Source organism: Astatotilapia calliptera, chromosome 6 (assembly GCF_964374335.1).
Source record: "Astatotilapia calliptera chromosome 6, fAstCal68.1, whole genome shotgun sequence".
Classification (NCBI taxonomy): domain Eukaryota; kingdom Metazoa; phylum Chordata; class Actinopteri; order Cichliformes; family Cichlidae; genus Astatotilapia; species Astatotilapia calliptera.
Genome location: NC_137427.1, coordinates 8592678 through 8608514, shown reverse-complemented (window position 1 = coordinate 8608514; position 15837 = coordinate 8592678). Strand labels below are relative to the sequence as shown.

Sequence of the window (15837 nt, the reverse complement as noted above, 5' to 3'; positions counted from 1 at the left end):
TGCCTTTGAATAAATTCTTTGAAACATGACACCTGTAAATTATGTTAAAAAGGTTTTTCTACAGGGAAAGTACATAGAAATACATTTTTATTATATTGAAAATGTACTGCCACAGACAGAAGACAACTCCATCCCACACATCCACTCCTACAGCCATTGTAGAATAACACATACATCACCTAACATGCATGTCTTTAAACAGTAGAAACTGGAACACCTGGAAGAAACACAGACATTGAGAGAACATACAAACTGATAACAACAGTTAATTATGATTCAAGGCGCCCAATAAACGCTTGGCTTGATTAGTGCTGAATTACTAAATATTTTTGAACCAACTCTTTCCAAAGAAATTAGTTAAGACAGCAAGTGATAGCATGTTTTTAAGATTAGACTCAAATTGAACCAATTATTCGGCTTCTGTGTTTATTGTGGGTCCAGCTTTTATGATTCAATTAATGGAAACAACAAATCAAGTCATGAAATGTTCCTAAAATCTGTCATGATGCATAAAGAATAAACACATAAATTCAAGTTGAGCCATGCTGTTTACCTACAAACACACATTTGGCTTGTCCATCTACAAGAATGTAAAGTAATTGAACTAATTCTTTGGACAGGAGGGAGAGGAGAGGATGTTCCCTTTGGTAAGGTTATACTATTACACGTTTTCTTTTATATTTTTTAATATAAACTGCAGTTACTTTTAAAATATCAAGGTTTAGTTATCTAGTTTTATACAAATGATCTCATTTTAATTAATAAAAAACAAGTTATTATTTAATTTAACACAGTATCACTGACACTAAAATATCTAGTGTGTGAGAATTTGAGTTAATCGGTCTATTAATCTGAATAATGTGCTTATGGTAGACTCATAACCAAGACGTAGAATGAACCTTGCTGTGTTACATAGGCTTGATTATTTTTCGGGGTATTTTAATGTAGTTTGGCTCATGATGTAGTTAATTTTAACGAGAAGTTCTATATCAATTTGGATCATTTTATTTATAAAATATGTCACATGTATAAACGTGTTGCACATTAAAATCTAAAAAAAGGTCTTGTAACATAAATGTTGTGGATTTAGATGTACTGGATTTGTTAGCTGCAGTAAATTTCAAGATATTAAAAAAAACTGATGAAACTGTATTACACGCCAATTTATTTTACAACCATAACCTGACCTCACAGCCCGTGTGTGCGCTAGTCTTACACACAAACATGATGTCTTTGTGCTGGAACAGTAAGCATGGAGATTAGGGAGTTATGGTGTTTTCCATTTTACTGTTGACTGTTATATATGACCTTTTAATCCTCTGCTTCTCTGTCAGCAGCACCCTCCACTCCATTCAGCGCCTTTTCATTCATCTTACATCCCTGTGACTCCTCGAACCTGCTGGTGTCCGCAGTGCGCATGTCCGTTGCCTCCGCAGCCCCGCTGACAGATGTAGACTGCAACTGGACGATGCTGCAGCTGGAGGAGGAGGGTCCCCTCGTACAGCTCCACCTTCGCGCAACAGTCCGCAGTTTAAATAGTAAGGCTTTGAAATTGACGAGGGTCATTTGGACTGTTCGCTTTTGGAGTACCTCGTCAACGCCGGCTTCTCCAAACTCCAACTTTCCAAAGCCAAAGCTCCCCTGAACACCCGTTTCTTCACATTATGTAAGTATATCCTTTAGTGGAAGCGTGCAGCGGCGGTCATGAAGTGCACCTGTCAATCGGCATCCCCTCATAACTTTAAATGCATTTAAGGAAGAGGGAGTCTGCGTGTTTTCCTGTAGATAATGGCGGTTGCAGAGCTTTATTGTGAACTTTGTAGCTACTATGAAAAATTATTTTAAAAATATGCTTTAATTAATGTTTTATGGTAGCCTAGCATATGAGTTTTATTCATAACTTCTTCTGACAGTTAAAAGCAATGACATAGTTTACGTATCTGGGCGTCAGCTCATTATGTAATTATACATCTCCTGTATGCAAACACTTATTTGTGCATTAGATAAAGTGCAACAGACGACGTAGTATTATTGTTAAGTTAATCAACTACAGTTAATACTGTAAAAAAAATACATATATTAAAAAAAACTGTAAAAAGTATTCGCGATCATAAGGAAAAGGGGAAAGGTCTGTCTATCTAAGAACCACATCCCACTGACCACTGAGTTTCCTGTTTTCCAAATATGGTTGTATTGGGCTGCATGTATATCCAGTATGTTTTCCCTGAAGATGCAGATAGCACAGACTCGTGACAATTTTCACATACAGCTAACTAATCTTGTCATGATTGGTTTGGAGGAGTGATGGACTGATTTTTATATAACACTCTTCTGCTCTCCTGAGGCACTCAAAGCGCTTTATACACGCCTCATTCACAAATTCATACAAGCCTTTTTTCTATGATTAAGCGCTTTCTGTCTAACATTAACACACATTCATAGCAACTTGGGGCTAGTATCCTGCCCAAGGATATTTGGCATGCAGACGTAGTCTCCCTTCTGTTTTATTTCAAGGGCTTTCACTGTCATAACCACACAAGCTAATGGACAGTCTAATAACTGAGTATTTCAACTCAATTATATATATGTAAAACTTGGATGCAGCTTTAAACAGATTAATTTTGCCACAGCATCACAGGTTTCTGGATGAACAGTTAAAGGAACAGTTTGGCAAGCACTGGGATATTCCTGGTCAGAAAATAAGAGGAAACACTTCCTGGAACAAGTCAAGTGTATATTTTAATAAATTCAATTAAACTATTTTCATGTTTTAATAGCAAACATTGAGCAAAGGCCTGGAAAACCTGATGCAACTGAGTTTATTGATAAAAGGATAACAGGAAGAAGAGAGAAAAGTTGTAAAATTGTCAGCCACTCGGTCAGCCACAAATAGAAAGGTCACTTAGTCTCCTGAGTGATATTTCCACTTGTTTATTATTTTTGATAGAGACTCTGGAATAATGATCCAGTTTATTGGTCTCATCACAAGTTTTATTTTTAGCCTTGGTGTGATATTTTTGACAAACTAGAACCGAGACAATACTGATTTGGTTTGATGATTACACAGGAGAGAGTTTAATATTATATTTAGTGGTTAAAGTTATGACAGATCAATAATACTGGATTATGTGTAGTTTAGTCTCATGGCGAATAAAGATGCCAGAGATGACAAACCATCGTCGTGACTGTGAGACTTTTCCCTCTGAACCCTGTTCTGTCTTCAAGATACACTTACTGAGCACCAAACTGTATCAACACCACAGAAAGTGAGAGTGGACTCCACAACTATTAAGCATTAACTCAAGTTGGTGAGAAAGGTTAAAGAGAGTGAGGAGGAGCAACTTGATTGGCTGCACACACTTAAGTATACGGGGAGTGTCAGGAAAAGTTTGTTTACATTTATCTGCAGAAAATCACCAGATCATCAGAGGGTTCCTTCCTTGTTTTCTCAGACGTGTGCTTGACTTACTGCTTTCATCCACTGACATATAGACAGTGTTTGCTTCTGCTTCAAGCTAATACTTTTACAGTATATTTTATAGTTTGTGACTTAGTTTGTCTAAGACCAGGATTTCATATATAAGCTATCTTAGGTTAGAAAGTAAAACATTTTTTCCACTTAAAAACTTGCAAACTTGTTTCATTTTATCCATCACATTATGGTATTATAGTTATGTAACAGTCCCTAAATTAGATCTAATGGGTTCCGTTTTTTTAATAACACTTGAAAAGAATTAAGTGCATGTACATTTACTCTACATATTTCTGTTAGCATTTCACATAAGCTCGGGAATGCTCCTTTTCAGACATGACTGAGTCCCAGGCACTTGTTCATGATTTAACCAGTGCATTTAAAAATGAATGCTACTATGGCCCCGTGTGAAGCACGATTGTTAAAGCTCCGGGCCCCCCTCAGGCTCTCTGCCTTACTGTTATCATTTTGGAGTAAACGACAAGGCCGGCAAGAGACATACTATTCCCTATATGGGCTTTGTTTGGGAGTTCACTTGCCTTGCTGTTTAGGTCTGCAGAAAAGAGCCCTGCTCCAGAGAAGGGGTCCATATATGGTCATCACAGCACGAGACTGAAGCCTCAAGCAGGAGACAGAGAGAGAGTAAGAGAGAGCAGGAGAGAGAGAGAGATGCAGAGTGAAAGACCGGAAAAAATGGATGTTGACAATTAAGCACTGACTTGACTGAGTATAAGTAAATGCCAGCAAGTATTAATGGTTTAGAGTTATTTGAGATAGAGCTGTTGACAAAACGTAGCGGTCTTTGTTGCTGAGTTAATTAAAATCAATTTCCCAGCCTCAGTCATTGGATCTACAGTAGGGAGGGGAATTGTTTGAGCTCTTCCCTTGTGGTGTGTGAGAGAGACAGGGAGAGAGTGCAGGGTCGAGAGGGGGGTGGAGGTCTGTGAGAATGGCTGCACTCTGGAACTCCCCGATAGATGAAGCATATTAACTCTTTGGGTTAAGACCACAAGCAAGGAGGCAAATTTATAGCATGTCTCCCACTAGGACTTACTCATTACTTGACACAGGGTTTTGCTATCTATAGGCCCAATCAGGTACTTCCAGTACCTGCAAGTGATTATTGTCTCTTACTGACTGCTGCTACTGACTTTCCATTGCCTCTTTTCTCCCTTACTTGCATTCTTTCTGTCATCCATCTTTGTTTTACTTACTGCTCCCTCTTTTCTAACATTCAGTTAATTTTTTGTCATCGACAGCTGGCCCTTCACCTTAAGCCAAGATGTCCACGAAGGCCCCTACCGAGGATGAGAAGTTCCTCTTTGTTGACAAAGACTTCCTCAACAGCCCGATGGCTCAGGCTGACTGGGCAGCCAAGAAGTTGGTATGGGTTCCATCAGAAAAGCATGGCTTTGAGGCAGCTAGTATAAAGGAGGAGCATGGCGACGAGGTGCTGGTGGAGCTGGCTGATAATGCCAAAAAGATAACAGTCAATAAAGATGACATCCAGAAGATGAACCCTCCCAAGTTCAGCAAGGTGGAGGACATGGCCGAGCTCACCTGTCTAAATGAGGCCTCTGTGTTGCACAATCTTCGCGAGAGGTACTTCTCTGGGCTCATTTATGTAAGTATTTACTAAAAACAAGCGCATGCTCACAAAATAGTTTATGCCTTATTCTTATGGCAACTTGTTGACTTTGTTATCCCTTTGTTATTTGGATTGGGATGTACAAACTCTGACCCTAAATAAAGTACTAGAAAAATGATGACAAACTATGAATTTCCTCAGATTATTGTACTTTTTACTACTACTACTACTACTACTGTCTCGTTCTCTGGCAGAAACAAGCATGCAAACTGTGCAAGTTGTCCTTGTCTCACCTTTCTTGCATTCTCTGCTCTCAGACATACTCTGGCCTGTTCTGCGTGGTGGTGAATCCTTACAAAATGCTGCCCATCTACTCAGAGAAGATCATTGAAATGTACAAAGGAAAGAAACGACATGAACTACCCCCTCATATCTATTCCATCTCTGACAACGCCTATAGAAACATGATGCAAGGTAAGATGCTTACTACAAAACTCCTCTTGTGATGTAGATGCTTTCATACTGCAAAGACATGTTCCTACCCATGTTAGCTCTGTAATGGGGCTTTTTTATGTTATCTATCCAAAGTATACAATAGAAAAAGAGTCTTAGGCAACCCTTTCTTTATGTTTTGCTTCCAAGGAGCCAGACTCTAGTATTTTTAAAAGTGGTTCTCCAAATCAAATCAAATCAAATCACTTTTATTGTCACATCACATGTGCAGGTACATTGGTACAGCACATGTGAGTGAAATTCTTGTGTGCGAGCTTCACAAGCAACAGAGTTGTGCAAAATACAATAATGTAAAGAAGCAAAATACAAGAATGGCTACATCTGAAACTAATAAATATATGTACAATATATAATAGTATATGCATTTCTGGATGTGTATACTAAATATTTTTCTACGTGTGTGTGTGTGTGTGTGTGTGTGTGTGTGTGTGTGTGTGTGTGTGTGTGTGTGTGTGTGTGTGTGTGTGTACACATATTTTACAAATTAAATAGAGTAAACAATAAATAAAATATATAAAATAAAATAAACAGAGTTGAATATGTGCAAAACAGTGGCGTTACTGTACAGTATGGAGTGCATAATGTTGAAGTTCCAGTAGTGAAGCTGAGGTGTCTATGACGTGTTCAGCAGTCTGATGGCCTGATGGAAAAAGCTGTCTCTCAGTCTGCTGGTACGGGACCGGATGCTGCAGAACCTCCTTCCTGATGGAAGTAGTCTGAACAGTTTATGGCTGGGGTGACTGGAGTCCTTGATGATCCTCCCCGCTTTCCTCAGGCACCGCTTCCTGTAGATGTCTTGGAGGGAGGGAAGCTCACCTCCAATTATCCGTTCAGAGCACCGCACTACTCTCTGGAGAGCTTTGCAGTTGTAGGCGGTGCTGTTGCCATACCAGGTGGTGATGCATCCAGTGAGGATGCTCTCAATGGCACAGTGATAGAAGGTCCTGAGGATGCGGGGGCTCATGCCGAATCTTTTCAGTCTCCTGAGAAAGAAGAGGCGCTGCTGCGCCTTCTTCACTGTTTTGTTTGTGTGTACTGACCACGTAAGATCCTCAGCCAGATGTACACCAAGGAACCGGAAGCTGCTCACTCTCTCCACAGCAGCGCCGCTGATGGTGATGGGGGTGTGTACTTCTCTGCACCTCCGGAAGTCCACTATCAACTCCTTTGTCTTTGCGACGTTGAGGGTGAGATGGTTGTCTTTACACCAGTGGGTCAGGGCGCTGACCTCCTCCCTGTAAGCTGTCTTATCACTGTTGGTGATAAGACCCACCACTGTAGTGTCGTCCGCAAACTTCACAATGATGTTGGAGCTGTTAGTGGCCGTGCAGTCGTAGGTGTAGAGTGAGTACAGGAGAGGGCTCAGTACACACCCCTGTGGAGCACCAGTGTTCAGTGTGACGGGGGATGAGGTGATGCTGCCCAGTCTGACCACTTGGCGTCTGTCAGACAGGAAGCTAAGGATCCAGCTGCAGAGGGAGCTGCTCAGTCCTAGATCCTGCAGTTTCCTGTCCAGCTTCGAGGGAACGATGGTATTGAATGCTGAGCTGTAATCTACAAACAGCATTCTCACATACGTGTTTCTCTTCTCCAGGTGTGACAGGGCAGTATGTAGTGTCAGGGCTATGGCATCATCAGTGGACCTGTTGTGGCGGTATGCGAACTGTAGAGGGTCCAGTGAGTCGGGTAGTGCAGAGCAGATGAAGTCCCTGACCAGCTTCTCGAAGCATTTGCTTACGATGGGGGTCAGGGCTACAGGTCGCCAGTCGTTCAATGAGGAGATGGTGGAGGATTTGGGTACAGGGACGATGGTGGCCATTTTGAAGCAGGCTGGGACTACAGACAGAGAGAGGGAAAGGTTGAAGATGTGCGTGAACACTCCAGCCAGCTGAGCCGCGCATGACTTGAGGACGCGGCCGGGAATCCCGTCCGGACCAGTAGCTTTGCGTGCGTTCACCTTCCTGAAGCTTCCAGGTTTTCTAAAGATCTTTTATAGTTTTTCTCTGGACATTGGCTACCTTTTGTTGCTGTTGTTGTTTTGTTTATTAAGCCTAGTATTGGTTCCCTGGCATCCAGTATAAAAGCATAACTGAATAGAAAGACACACAATTGAATGTAATCAGTCACTGACTGGCCTCCCCAGGGCCCAAACTTCAACATTTTTAAAGCAGTGTGGGATAATCTTGGAAAACAACAGAACAAAAGTCAGGCAACACCCAAAGAAGAGCTTTGAATGTCCTTCAAGAAACCTGGAGAACTATTCTTGAAGCTTAATTAAAGACATTACAAGAACAGCCTGACCCTGGTAGCTCAGGCTGTGTTGAATGATGAAGGAGGTCATACCAAATATATGCAAACTCGGTTTTTGCTTTATATACTGAATATAAATGAATAAATTCAGAATTGTTTCAATAAATTGCTGTAGCTATTTTACTAGGAACTTTTGACTTTTGCACAGCACATGCTGAGATGGGCTACAACATTTATAAACTAAAATGATCAGATCAAAATGATAAATAATAACAAACTGAGACAAGAAAGCAACAAACGTAAGTATATCTTCAGCAGGCCTCACACATAACTGAATAAAATCTGCTGAAGCTCTTAAGTAAGCTGTGTCAAATTGAGCTGTTTGTTGGCAGCTTTAAGAGCTTGTTGTGGGTGAGTTGTGGTGGCTCTTGGTGACGACAGGCTTATCACACTGTCATGTTGACAAAGTGGTTGACAAAACTGCAAATTAATCCATGAAACTGATGGCTTAAAATGCAGAGCCATGTTTATAATGTAGTGAGAACAAAAAATACACTCATTAAAATGTAAAATGGTATGAAAAACAACTCCAAAATAGTATTTTGGTCTCATAGAGGTGATGGTAGCAGTCTTGGTCATGCTTACAGTAAATGTCCCTGCAGTGATTCAGAGTGGCTGGTTTCCCATAGAATCAGAGTCTGTGTTTCCAGGGGGTCTTGCCCACTGGATTTTATGTTGATATGACGATGTGTTCTCTCAGAGGACTTGACATCTGGATTGTGAGATGGTTGAGAGATGGGTGGAGGGCAATAAAACATTTCCTGTTTCAGAAAACCCTCTTGCTTATTTAAAAAAAATTCTTAGGGAGTGTAAATGCCAAAGATTTAACAAGTTTATTGGTCCTATTAAATGAGCCTGAGACTTTTGTCCTTTGGTTTGAGGAGTTTCCTTCCTAAACAGGATGTTTGGACAGGAGTTACTGTAATTTAGAGAGTTATTGTTTGGAAACCATCAAAGAAAGTTGTGTTATAATTTCTTCCACTACTGTACAGGCCTCACACATACATGCACAGCTGTCAATTCTGATAGGGTCATTATTACAGTATTGAAGTACACACCTGAATGAACTATGAACTTCAATGCTAAAAAGCTTGAAGAGATCCAAACAAGTAATCAGGTACTCTAAAGCTCTGTATTTTGTTGTCATTATAATTCCTTTAGAGAGTATGTGATTCACACTGTGATATACAAAGCAAAATAATTGTTCTAGGATGTAAGCCAACAACTTGAAACTATATTTCTTTACCCGGGGTACTTTTGTTTGAGAAAATGTCAGTAGCATCGAGACCACCAACCTCTGACACCCTCTCAGACTGTCCCCGGCAGCTTTAGGTTTTCCTACATTCATCACTTAATCTATTTGTGTTGACAATGCTGCATGAAATGTATGGACAGCCCATGCATGAGTACGGAGCCCTGCAAGGGATATTGGAGGAAAAAAAATTAAGATGAACTTTTGCAAGATCTTGCAAACGTTTTGCGAGATCTCACAAAGTAGGCCGCATCCTTCAGAGGCCACCAGCTCGAAGCTGACCAGGAGGTCGAGGCATGATGTGCCAGGAGTGCGGTGTTCCCCCCGGCTCTAGTGGGCCTCGACCTCCCGGTCAGCTTTGAGCTGGTGGGTAACAGACGTCTCCAAAAACGTCGGAGCACTTTTGCAAATATGTGATGTCTTGATAAACCAAGCAGATATTTGAAGTTTACACAGCTACATTTTGTGACCCATAAAGACTAATATTAAAACTAAGTAGCTGCCTCCATTGTTGGATACTGAAATTGGCTAGACCGCGCTATGAATTCTGGGATAGGTTGGGCCACGAAGGATACACCGACTTGGCCTTCAAATGCGACCTGCGAAGGATTTGTGGAGGAAGACTTTTTAAATATCTCCCCAGTTATATCAAGACTGATGCAAACATATCGAGATAAGTTTGCATCACTGGGGTCAAAGCTGAGTGTAGCCAGGAGCTGTCTGTATTTGTGTCTGTGTGATGCACTTATGTAGTTTATGGATGAAGCTTGTGCATCCAGTTTGCTGGCTCTACCAGATATAGTCACATCAGGCTTTAAAAAAACTAACAGACAGCTATAAACCATAGTGGAAGTTCAAAATGCAAGTCCACAAAACAGGGAGTTGCAAGTCCACGTATATATCGCATTACGCATTACGATCAACGATGACTGATCAAAGAAAATAAAGAAGCCTATCAAATGTGACCGCGCCGATATGTAGAACAAATTTGGAAATAGATATACTGAAACACCAGTTTGTCTTCAATTTGCTAAATTTGTTTGGCAATGACAATATAAATAACTTAATTGGTCTTTGATAAAGCAACTTAATGCTTTCTAATGCTTTTCTGTTACTAATAAGGTGTACGCACTGAGTGATTTAACGTTACAACAAACCAGGATACAGGAAAATACCTCATAAGCTATAGTTTGTAAACACAGCATCAAGAGTAAACAAGAAGAAGGGAGGATTGGTGTTTATGTGGCGTTTGGATTATACATCTTCTGTTCATCTCTGAGAACGAACGCTGGAACATAGCAGATGCTGTTCAGTCTGTGTGTCTGTATGTGCAGAAGAAAAAAATGTGTTTTGATTTGCTGCATTTATTTCAGACTAAACATTTTTTTCGGACTTATCATATATGTGACAGTAGATATTTAAGCTTGGACCACCCATTTAGTTGTCACGTTTTAACAACTGGGACTTAAAGTGCTTGAGTAAAGAAATCAAGATAAGTCGGCAGCGAAAAATAAGAACAAAAAAAACCACAAAGAGAAATATAAAGAAAAGCATAGAAAAGACAAGAAACAATTAATCAAAAATATATTCATTCTTTAAAAATAACAAAATGTCTCAAGTCTCGTGCAAAGGTGAAAGAGACTGTCTCATATGGGTTTAAGTGAACTCATGATACGTTTTCCTCGTGCTTATTTTCTATCACTGTTACTGTTACAATGGTGATGATTATGTTAAATGAAATTTCAAGTAATCCATGTGAGCCCAAAGTTCAGGCTTCGAACTATTCTCAGCACTGTTTCAGGCCGTTTGTCCTGCTCTTAGACCTGCATGATGTCAGCGAGACTGGATATCTTTAATATGATGATCTAAGACACACAGCGCAGGCTGTTACCACATAAAGTCCCACCTACCTGATGTTTAAACTTTCTGTTTATAAGGCAGGGGCAGTCAGAGGACAGTTGGTTTAAATGGAAGGGATAGCAGCTAAACAGCTTGATTTGAGACAACAAGATCCAGTGTTATTTTGAAATGTGAATCATGTGGTTCAGGAATAAGAATAGCTCATGGAGTGTGAAATCAGTATGATAGGTCCTGTTTAATTTTTAAAGCTGGGGGGAAAGTATCAGTTTGAGAGGGGCAGCGAGTCAGAGGAAGGTTGTCTTAAAGGCAACTTTAATGAGGGTCATGGTTTAGATAAATAAGAGTGATTTTGAGCTGTAATGTAAAGCTACTGTAGTGGAATAAAAAAGGAACTGGAAACGAGCATAGCTGTAGCTCAGGTGGCAGAGCAGGTTAGCCACTAATCAGAAGGTCGGTGGTTCGATCCCAGGCTGCCTCCTGGCTGCATGCCAAATATCCTTGGGCAAGATACTAACCTTGTTTGCCTGCTGGTGGTGGTCAGAGAGCCCGGTGGCGCCAGTGTCCGGCAGCCTTGCCTTTGTCAGTGTGCCCCAGGGCAGCTGTGGCTACAATGTAGCTTGCCATTGCCTGTGTGTGAATGGGTGAATGACTGAATGTAGTGTAAAGTGTAAAGCAGGAACTGAGTAAAGTGCTATACAAATGCAGGCCATTTACATTAAAGTCTCCTTTTGATTCATAGGGTCTGATTGCTTGAAGCGTAGTCTTTTTCATAATTTAAACCTTTACAATATCAATGTCTCAAGGGTTCTCTATACACCAAAATAATATAAGAAAAACTATGACTGCCAGGGAGTTGTTATTGTTGATGCTTTGGTAGGATTTCCCATGAAGTTGTGACTAATGAAGCAGGATGTTCTACACTGAGTGCTGTAGTATGAACAATTCACATGTAAACTGGAAGTGGTGCATAACTGAAGCAAATCCAGATAAGTCTCCTAAGCTCTGAAACATTCCTTCTTCAGTCTTGGCCAAGATCCCATTCCTCCAAAATTGTACTTTGGTCTTTGATGTCCGGGAGATAAAAATGTAAATTCCCGTGGGGAGTTTTCTGTCCCCAGCAGCAGATGATTGACATGCTGTCCTTCCGTGCTCACAGTATATTTACTGGTGCAGAGACTCATATAATCAGATTTAATTCTCGTGACTTAATTAGGTTCACAGATTTTTTAAGTCTCATTCACTAATGTGAGTGCATGTTGTTTTTGGATTTGTTACAAGAATTCACAAATCTGGCCACCTTACTCTCTCTCTCTCTCTATGTGTGTTGCTGTCTTGCACTCTGCCTTAATTAGGAAGTGCAGAGAGGGAACAGGGTACATTTCGTCTGTATGTAAGGAATGAATCCAGTGGAACAGCAGCCAAACTGGAGTTCACATGGAGAAAAGGCATCCACCCCAGTTTACAGTTCAATGGAGGCTGGACACTGTATCTGTGTGTGCAGAATAGAATAGAATAGCCCTTTATTGTCACTGTACTTGTTCGACGAAATTATGAGTGCTCCACCCTAATTGTGCAGGAGTGTGCTGCTGGTTTATCTTGTGTGTGCGTGTGTGTGTGTGTACTTGTATGTGTGTGTCTTGGGGACCGCTTTAAATTTTCCACCTCTAAAGAGAGGACAGTTTGGCAAAGTGAAAACTCAATTTATGAAACACCTTCAAAGAGTTTTGTTGAGACTAAGGTTGATGTAATGATGCAACAGGGTTAGAGAGGAGCGGTTAGACTAATTTCTGTTGAACAAGATCACATTAAGCCCAGTTTAATCTCAAGTGCCAGACAAGTTAAGTTGTTGTAGTACCACCAACATTTTTCCTTTCTTTAGTAGAAAGAAGTTCATTAAACATTAGACAATTAAATATAGAGTATCTGTTAAAATCAATAGACAGTAAACATCATCATATCGTGTGAGACAGCTTTTCCACCTTCAGTTAGTCTACTGTCACTAAAAAGAAATGTTTTGGATACGTCTCCAAGGCTAGCTATCTTACTTCAGGCTACAGGCTATGGGGGCTATAAAATTGAAAACAATTAGTGCTTTGGTTTGTGACGTTATCCATTCTGTCAGTGCAATGTTTCCTGGTGCAATAAATGGGGAAAAATTTCCAAAAATGATGCCCTCCTCTCTTGCAATTTTAATTTTCTATGCAGTGGGTCAGATTGGACAATAGATATAAAAGAGAGGAAGTGCCTTAAACATTTCTTTCTAAAAGGTAGAAAGGTAGTGACTCCTCTAGTTGAAAAAAGATGATGTCCAGTATAAGAAAACTACTTACACTCTGACCTCAGTAAAGACTGTACTGATGAGTGCATGAACTCAGTTCAAGTCTTATGGAATACAGCAGTATCAGGAAGGACATTAAAGCAGGGTATGTTTAGGGGGGACCATATAAATGTTCACAGGCCCTCATGTCTGGTTTAAAAGAAATTGGAAATTGTGTGGCTCAAAGTTTCAGAGATGAAATTTCACAAATCAGTGGGTGACATCATGGTCGCTATGTCCATGTTTTATATAGTCTATGGAACTCTTTGGGAGACGTTTGACACCACAGAGATGGAGTGAAGTGTCAGTAAATAACCTCACAAAGTTAGACATGTCATTAGATTTGTGTCCTGGACATGTGGATGATAATCAAAATGAAAATGACACTCTTCAGTGTCAGAATGAGGAATTGTCTCCCGTCATTCACCCTACCCTGGGTCATTTTTGTTGCACAGTTGCATAGAGGTTTATGAGGCTGCCTAGTATGCCATTTGTTCTGTTCTGATCACAAATGCCCAGAAAAGTTATCTCTCTTTCAGCAATGTGCACCATACTCCCCCAGGGGTGGTTTGTACTGAAGTATACAGTTACAGTTTAGCCTTACATGGTCTTCGTGTAATCTCCCTGGAGTATTTTTGGAGACAGTCTAATGACTCATTGTTTTTGCGCATTCAGAGTTCATTTTCATGTGTAAAAATCAAAGTATTTTTAAGAGTTACATGTTTTCTTTGGCACAAGGGAGTAAATCACAAAGCCTAGCTGGTGTTTTAAGTTTGACAGTAGATTGATCTTTATTGCTGGAGAATTACATGTGGTTTCACAGTAGTGCATTTGACTACTTTGCATGGTGAATATAAGTGGTAGAAAGAAAAGAAAGAAAATAAAAGTCCCTCATGTCTATCATGCACAATAAAAATTACAAATGTATTCTACAGTTACTGCAAATTTATTTAGCTGTATCATGAATTTTATGTTTAAAAGTATTCAACATAAGTTGTAATAAAAATAATCTAACACTGACTCTCTCTTGATTCTACAGATCGTGAAGACCAGTCCATTCTCTGCACGTAAGTGAAAATCTCTCTCCTCCATGCTCACCTGTTCCATCTCTGCATGTTTGTTTTTTTACATTTTAAACATCACATAAAAGCAGGAGTGAATGCTACATCTGTTTGTGTGCAAGAACAGTTACATAATGCTTGTGTAAACATAGATCTAAACAGACGAAATACCTTTTTGGTCTCTCAGCACCGTTTCAACCATTAGTGCCAAAAAGAAATGATTTTGTTTGTCGGATTTTGTTACCATGGAGTCATCTTGTATTCAAAGACAGCTAAACTGGATGTGCTTTAATGCTTTTACGGTGCTCCCAGAGGCCCCTCTCTCCTCTCAGACCCTTACTCAGGAAGTATGCCCTGGATCCTGATGGGAGAACCAGATTAGCTCTGCAAATGTTTTGGCTCTATTTTGTTTGTTTATTTGTTCTAAACTAATTATTGAGAACTTTGACTGGGCAATTGGACATCCAGGGACAAACGGCCTCATTTTGTCTCTTAATGATAGCTTGATATTTGGACTGGCCTGAACTGAACTGTACTTTTAATTTATAGTAAACAAAGTGAGTTAATTAGTTTTTCTTTGTGTGCTGGAGTGACTTCACGTTTTGTCATGTACCATTTTAAATTAGTTGCACAATATAATCTTGCTGTTTATACATGTATATCTCAGTCATAAATGTAATTTAATAAAGACAATCACAAGAATAACCTTCTACACAAGAAGGTTAATTTACATGAGGCCATATTTAAAACTGTTTAAAGTTTTGTACGCAGAGCCGAAACACCATCAGCTTGGAACATCAACTCCTTGCACTTTTTAAGATTTCTGAGCCCCATCAGGCCTTTGGACCCATAAAAGGCAAAAATGTTTCAGCAATGATACGTGGAATTTCATTTATGACATTCTTCCTTGTGGGTGGATGCACTTGTGTTTAATTGCTTTGTATGCTTTGTGGTATTGTTTTTATAACAATCTATTATGGGCCGCTTGCATTTTAATGATTTTTAGTGAAAGCACTTTTTAATGTTGTGACTGGAGACTTGTGTGTGTGATTTTAAGCTGTTAATTAGTTGGGAAATTACACAGAGTGACATTTCTGTCACAAATTTCATATACTTCCTCTGTGGATGGACATGCACCGTTTTACCATGTCTGAAATCTGGTGAAGGCAAAAGAGGATTCAAAAGCATGACTTTTGAAAGTGAAGGTTAGAGTAATCAAACAAACAAAAATAGACTAAGGGTAGACTAAATAAGTGGATCCGGATGACCAAAAAAAGGGAACTAAACTTGAGGAATAGGCTTGAACATTAGAGAAATGTTGGATGGCAGACAAGAAGATCCAAACTAAATACTACAAAGAGGAATAGATAACAGGACGCAGGTGAAGCAAATCAAGATACAGACAGTAATTACAGTGTTATTAATACAAAATACCAAAACAGTTTCAAACCTATTATAACAAAA

The 15837-nt window shown here is 39.8% G+C and overlaps 1 protein-coding gene across 3 annotated transcripts in view; it reads left to right on the top strand.

Annotated features, from left to right (window-relative positions):
• Window positions 1-1528: 1528 nt before the first annotated feature.
• myh11a (myosin, heavy chain 11a, smooth muscle) overlaps window positions 1529-15837 on the top strand; it is a 32585-nt gene continuing 18276 nt past the window's right edge. For all 3 annotated transcript variants that reach the window (XM_026170042.2, XM_026170041.2, XM_026170043.2), the window contains exons 1-4: window positions 1529-1666; window positions 4732-5096; window positions 5378-5534; window positions 14352-14379. In XM_026170042.2, the coding sequence (XP_026025827.2) occupies window positions 4755-5096; window positions 5378-5534; window positions 14352-14379 (527 nt within the window). In that variant the 5' untranslated portion in view covers window positions 1529-1666; window positions 4732-4754. The remainder of the gene's footprint in view (window positions 1667-4731; window positions 5097-5377; window positions 5535-14351; window positions 14380-15837) is intronic.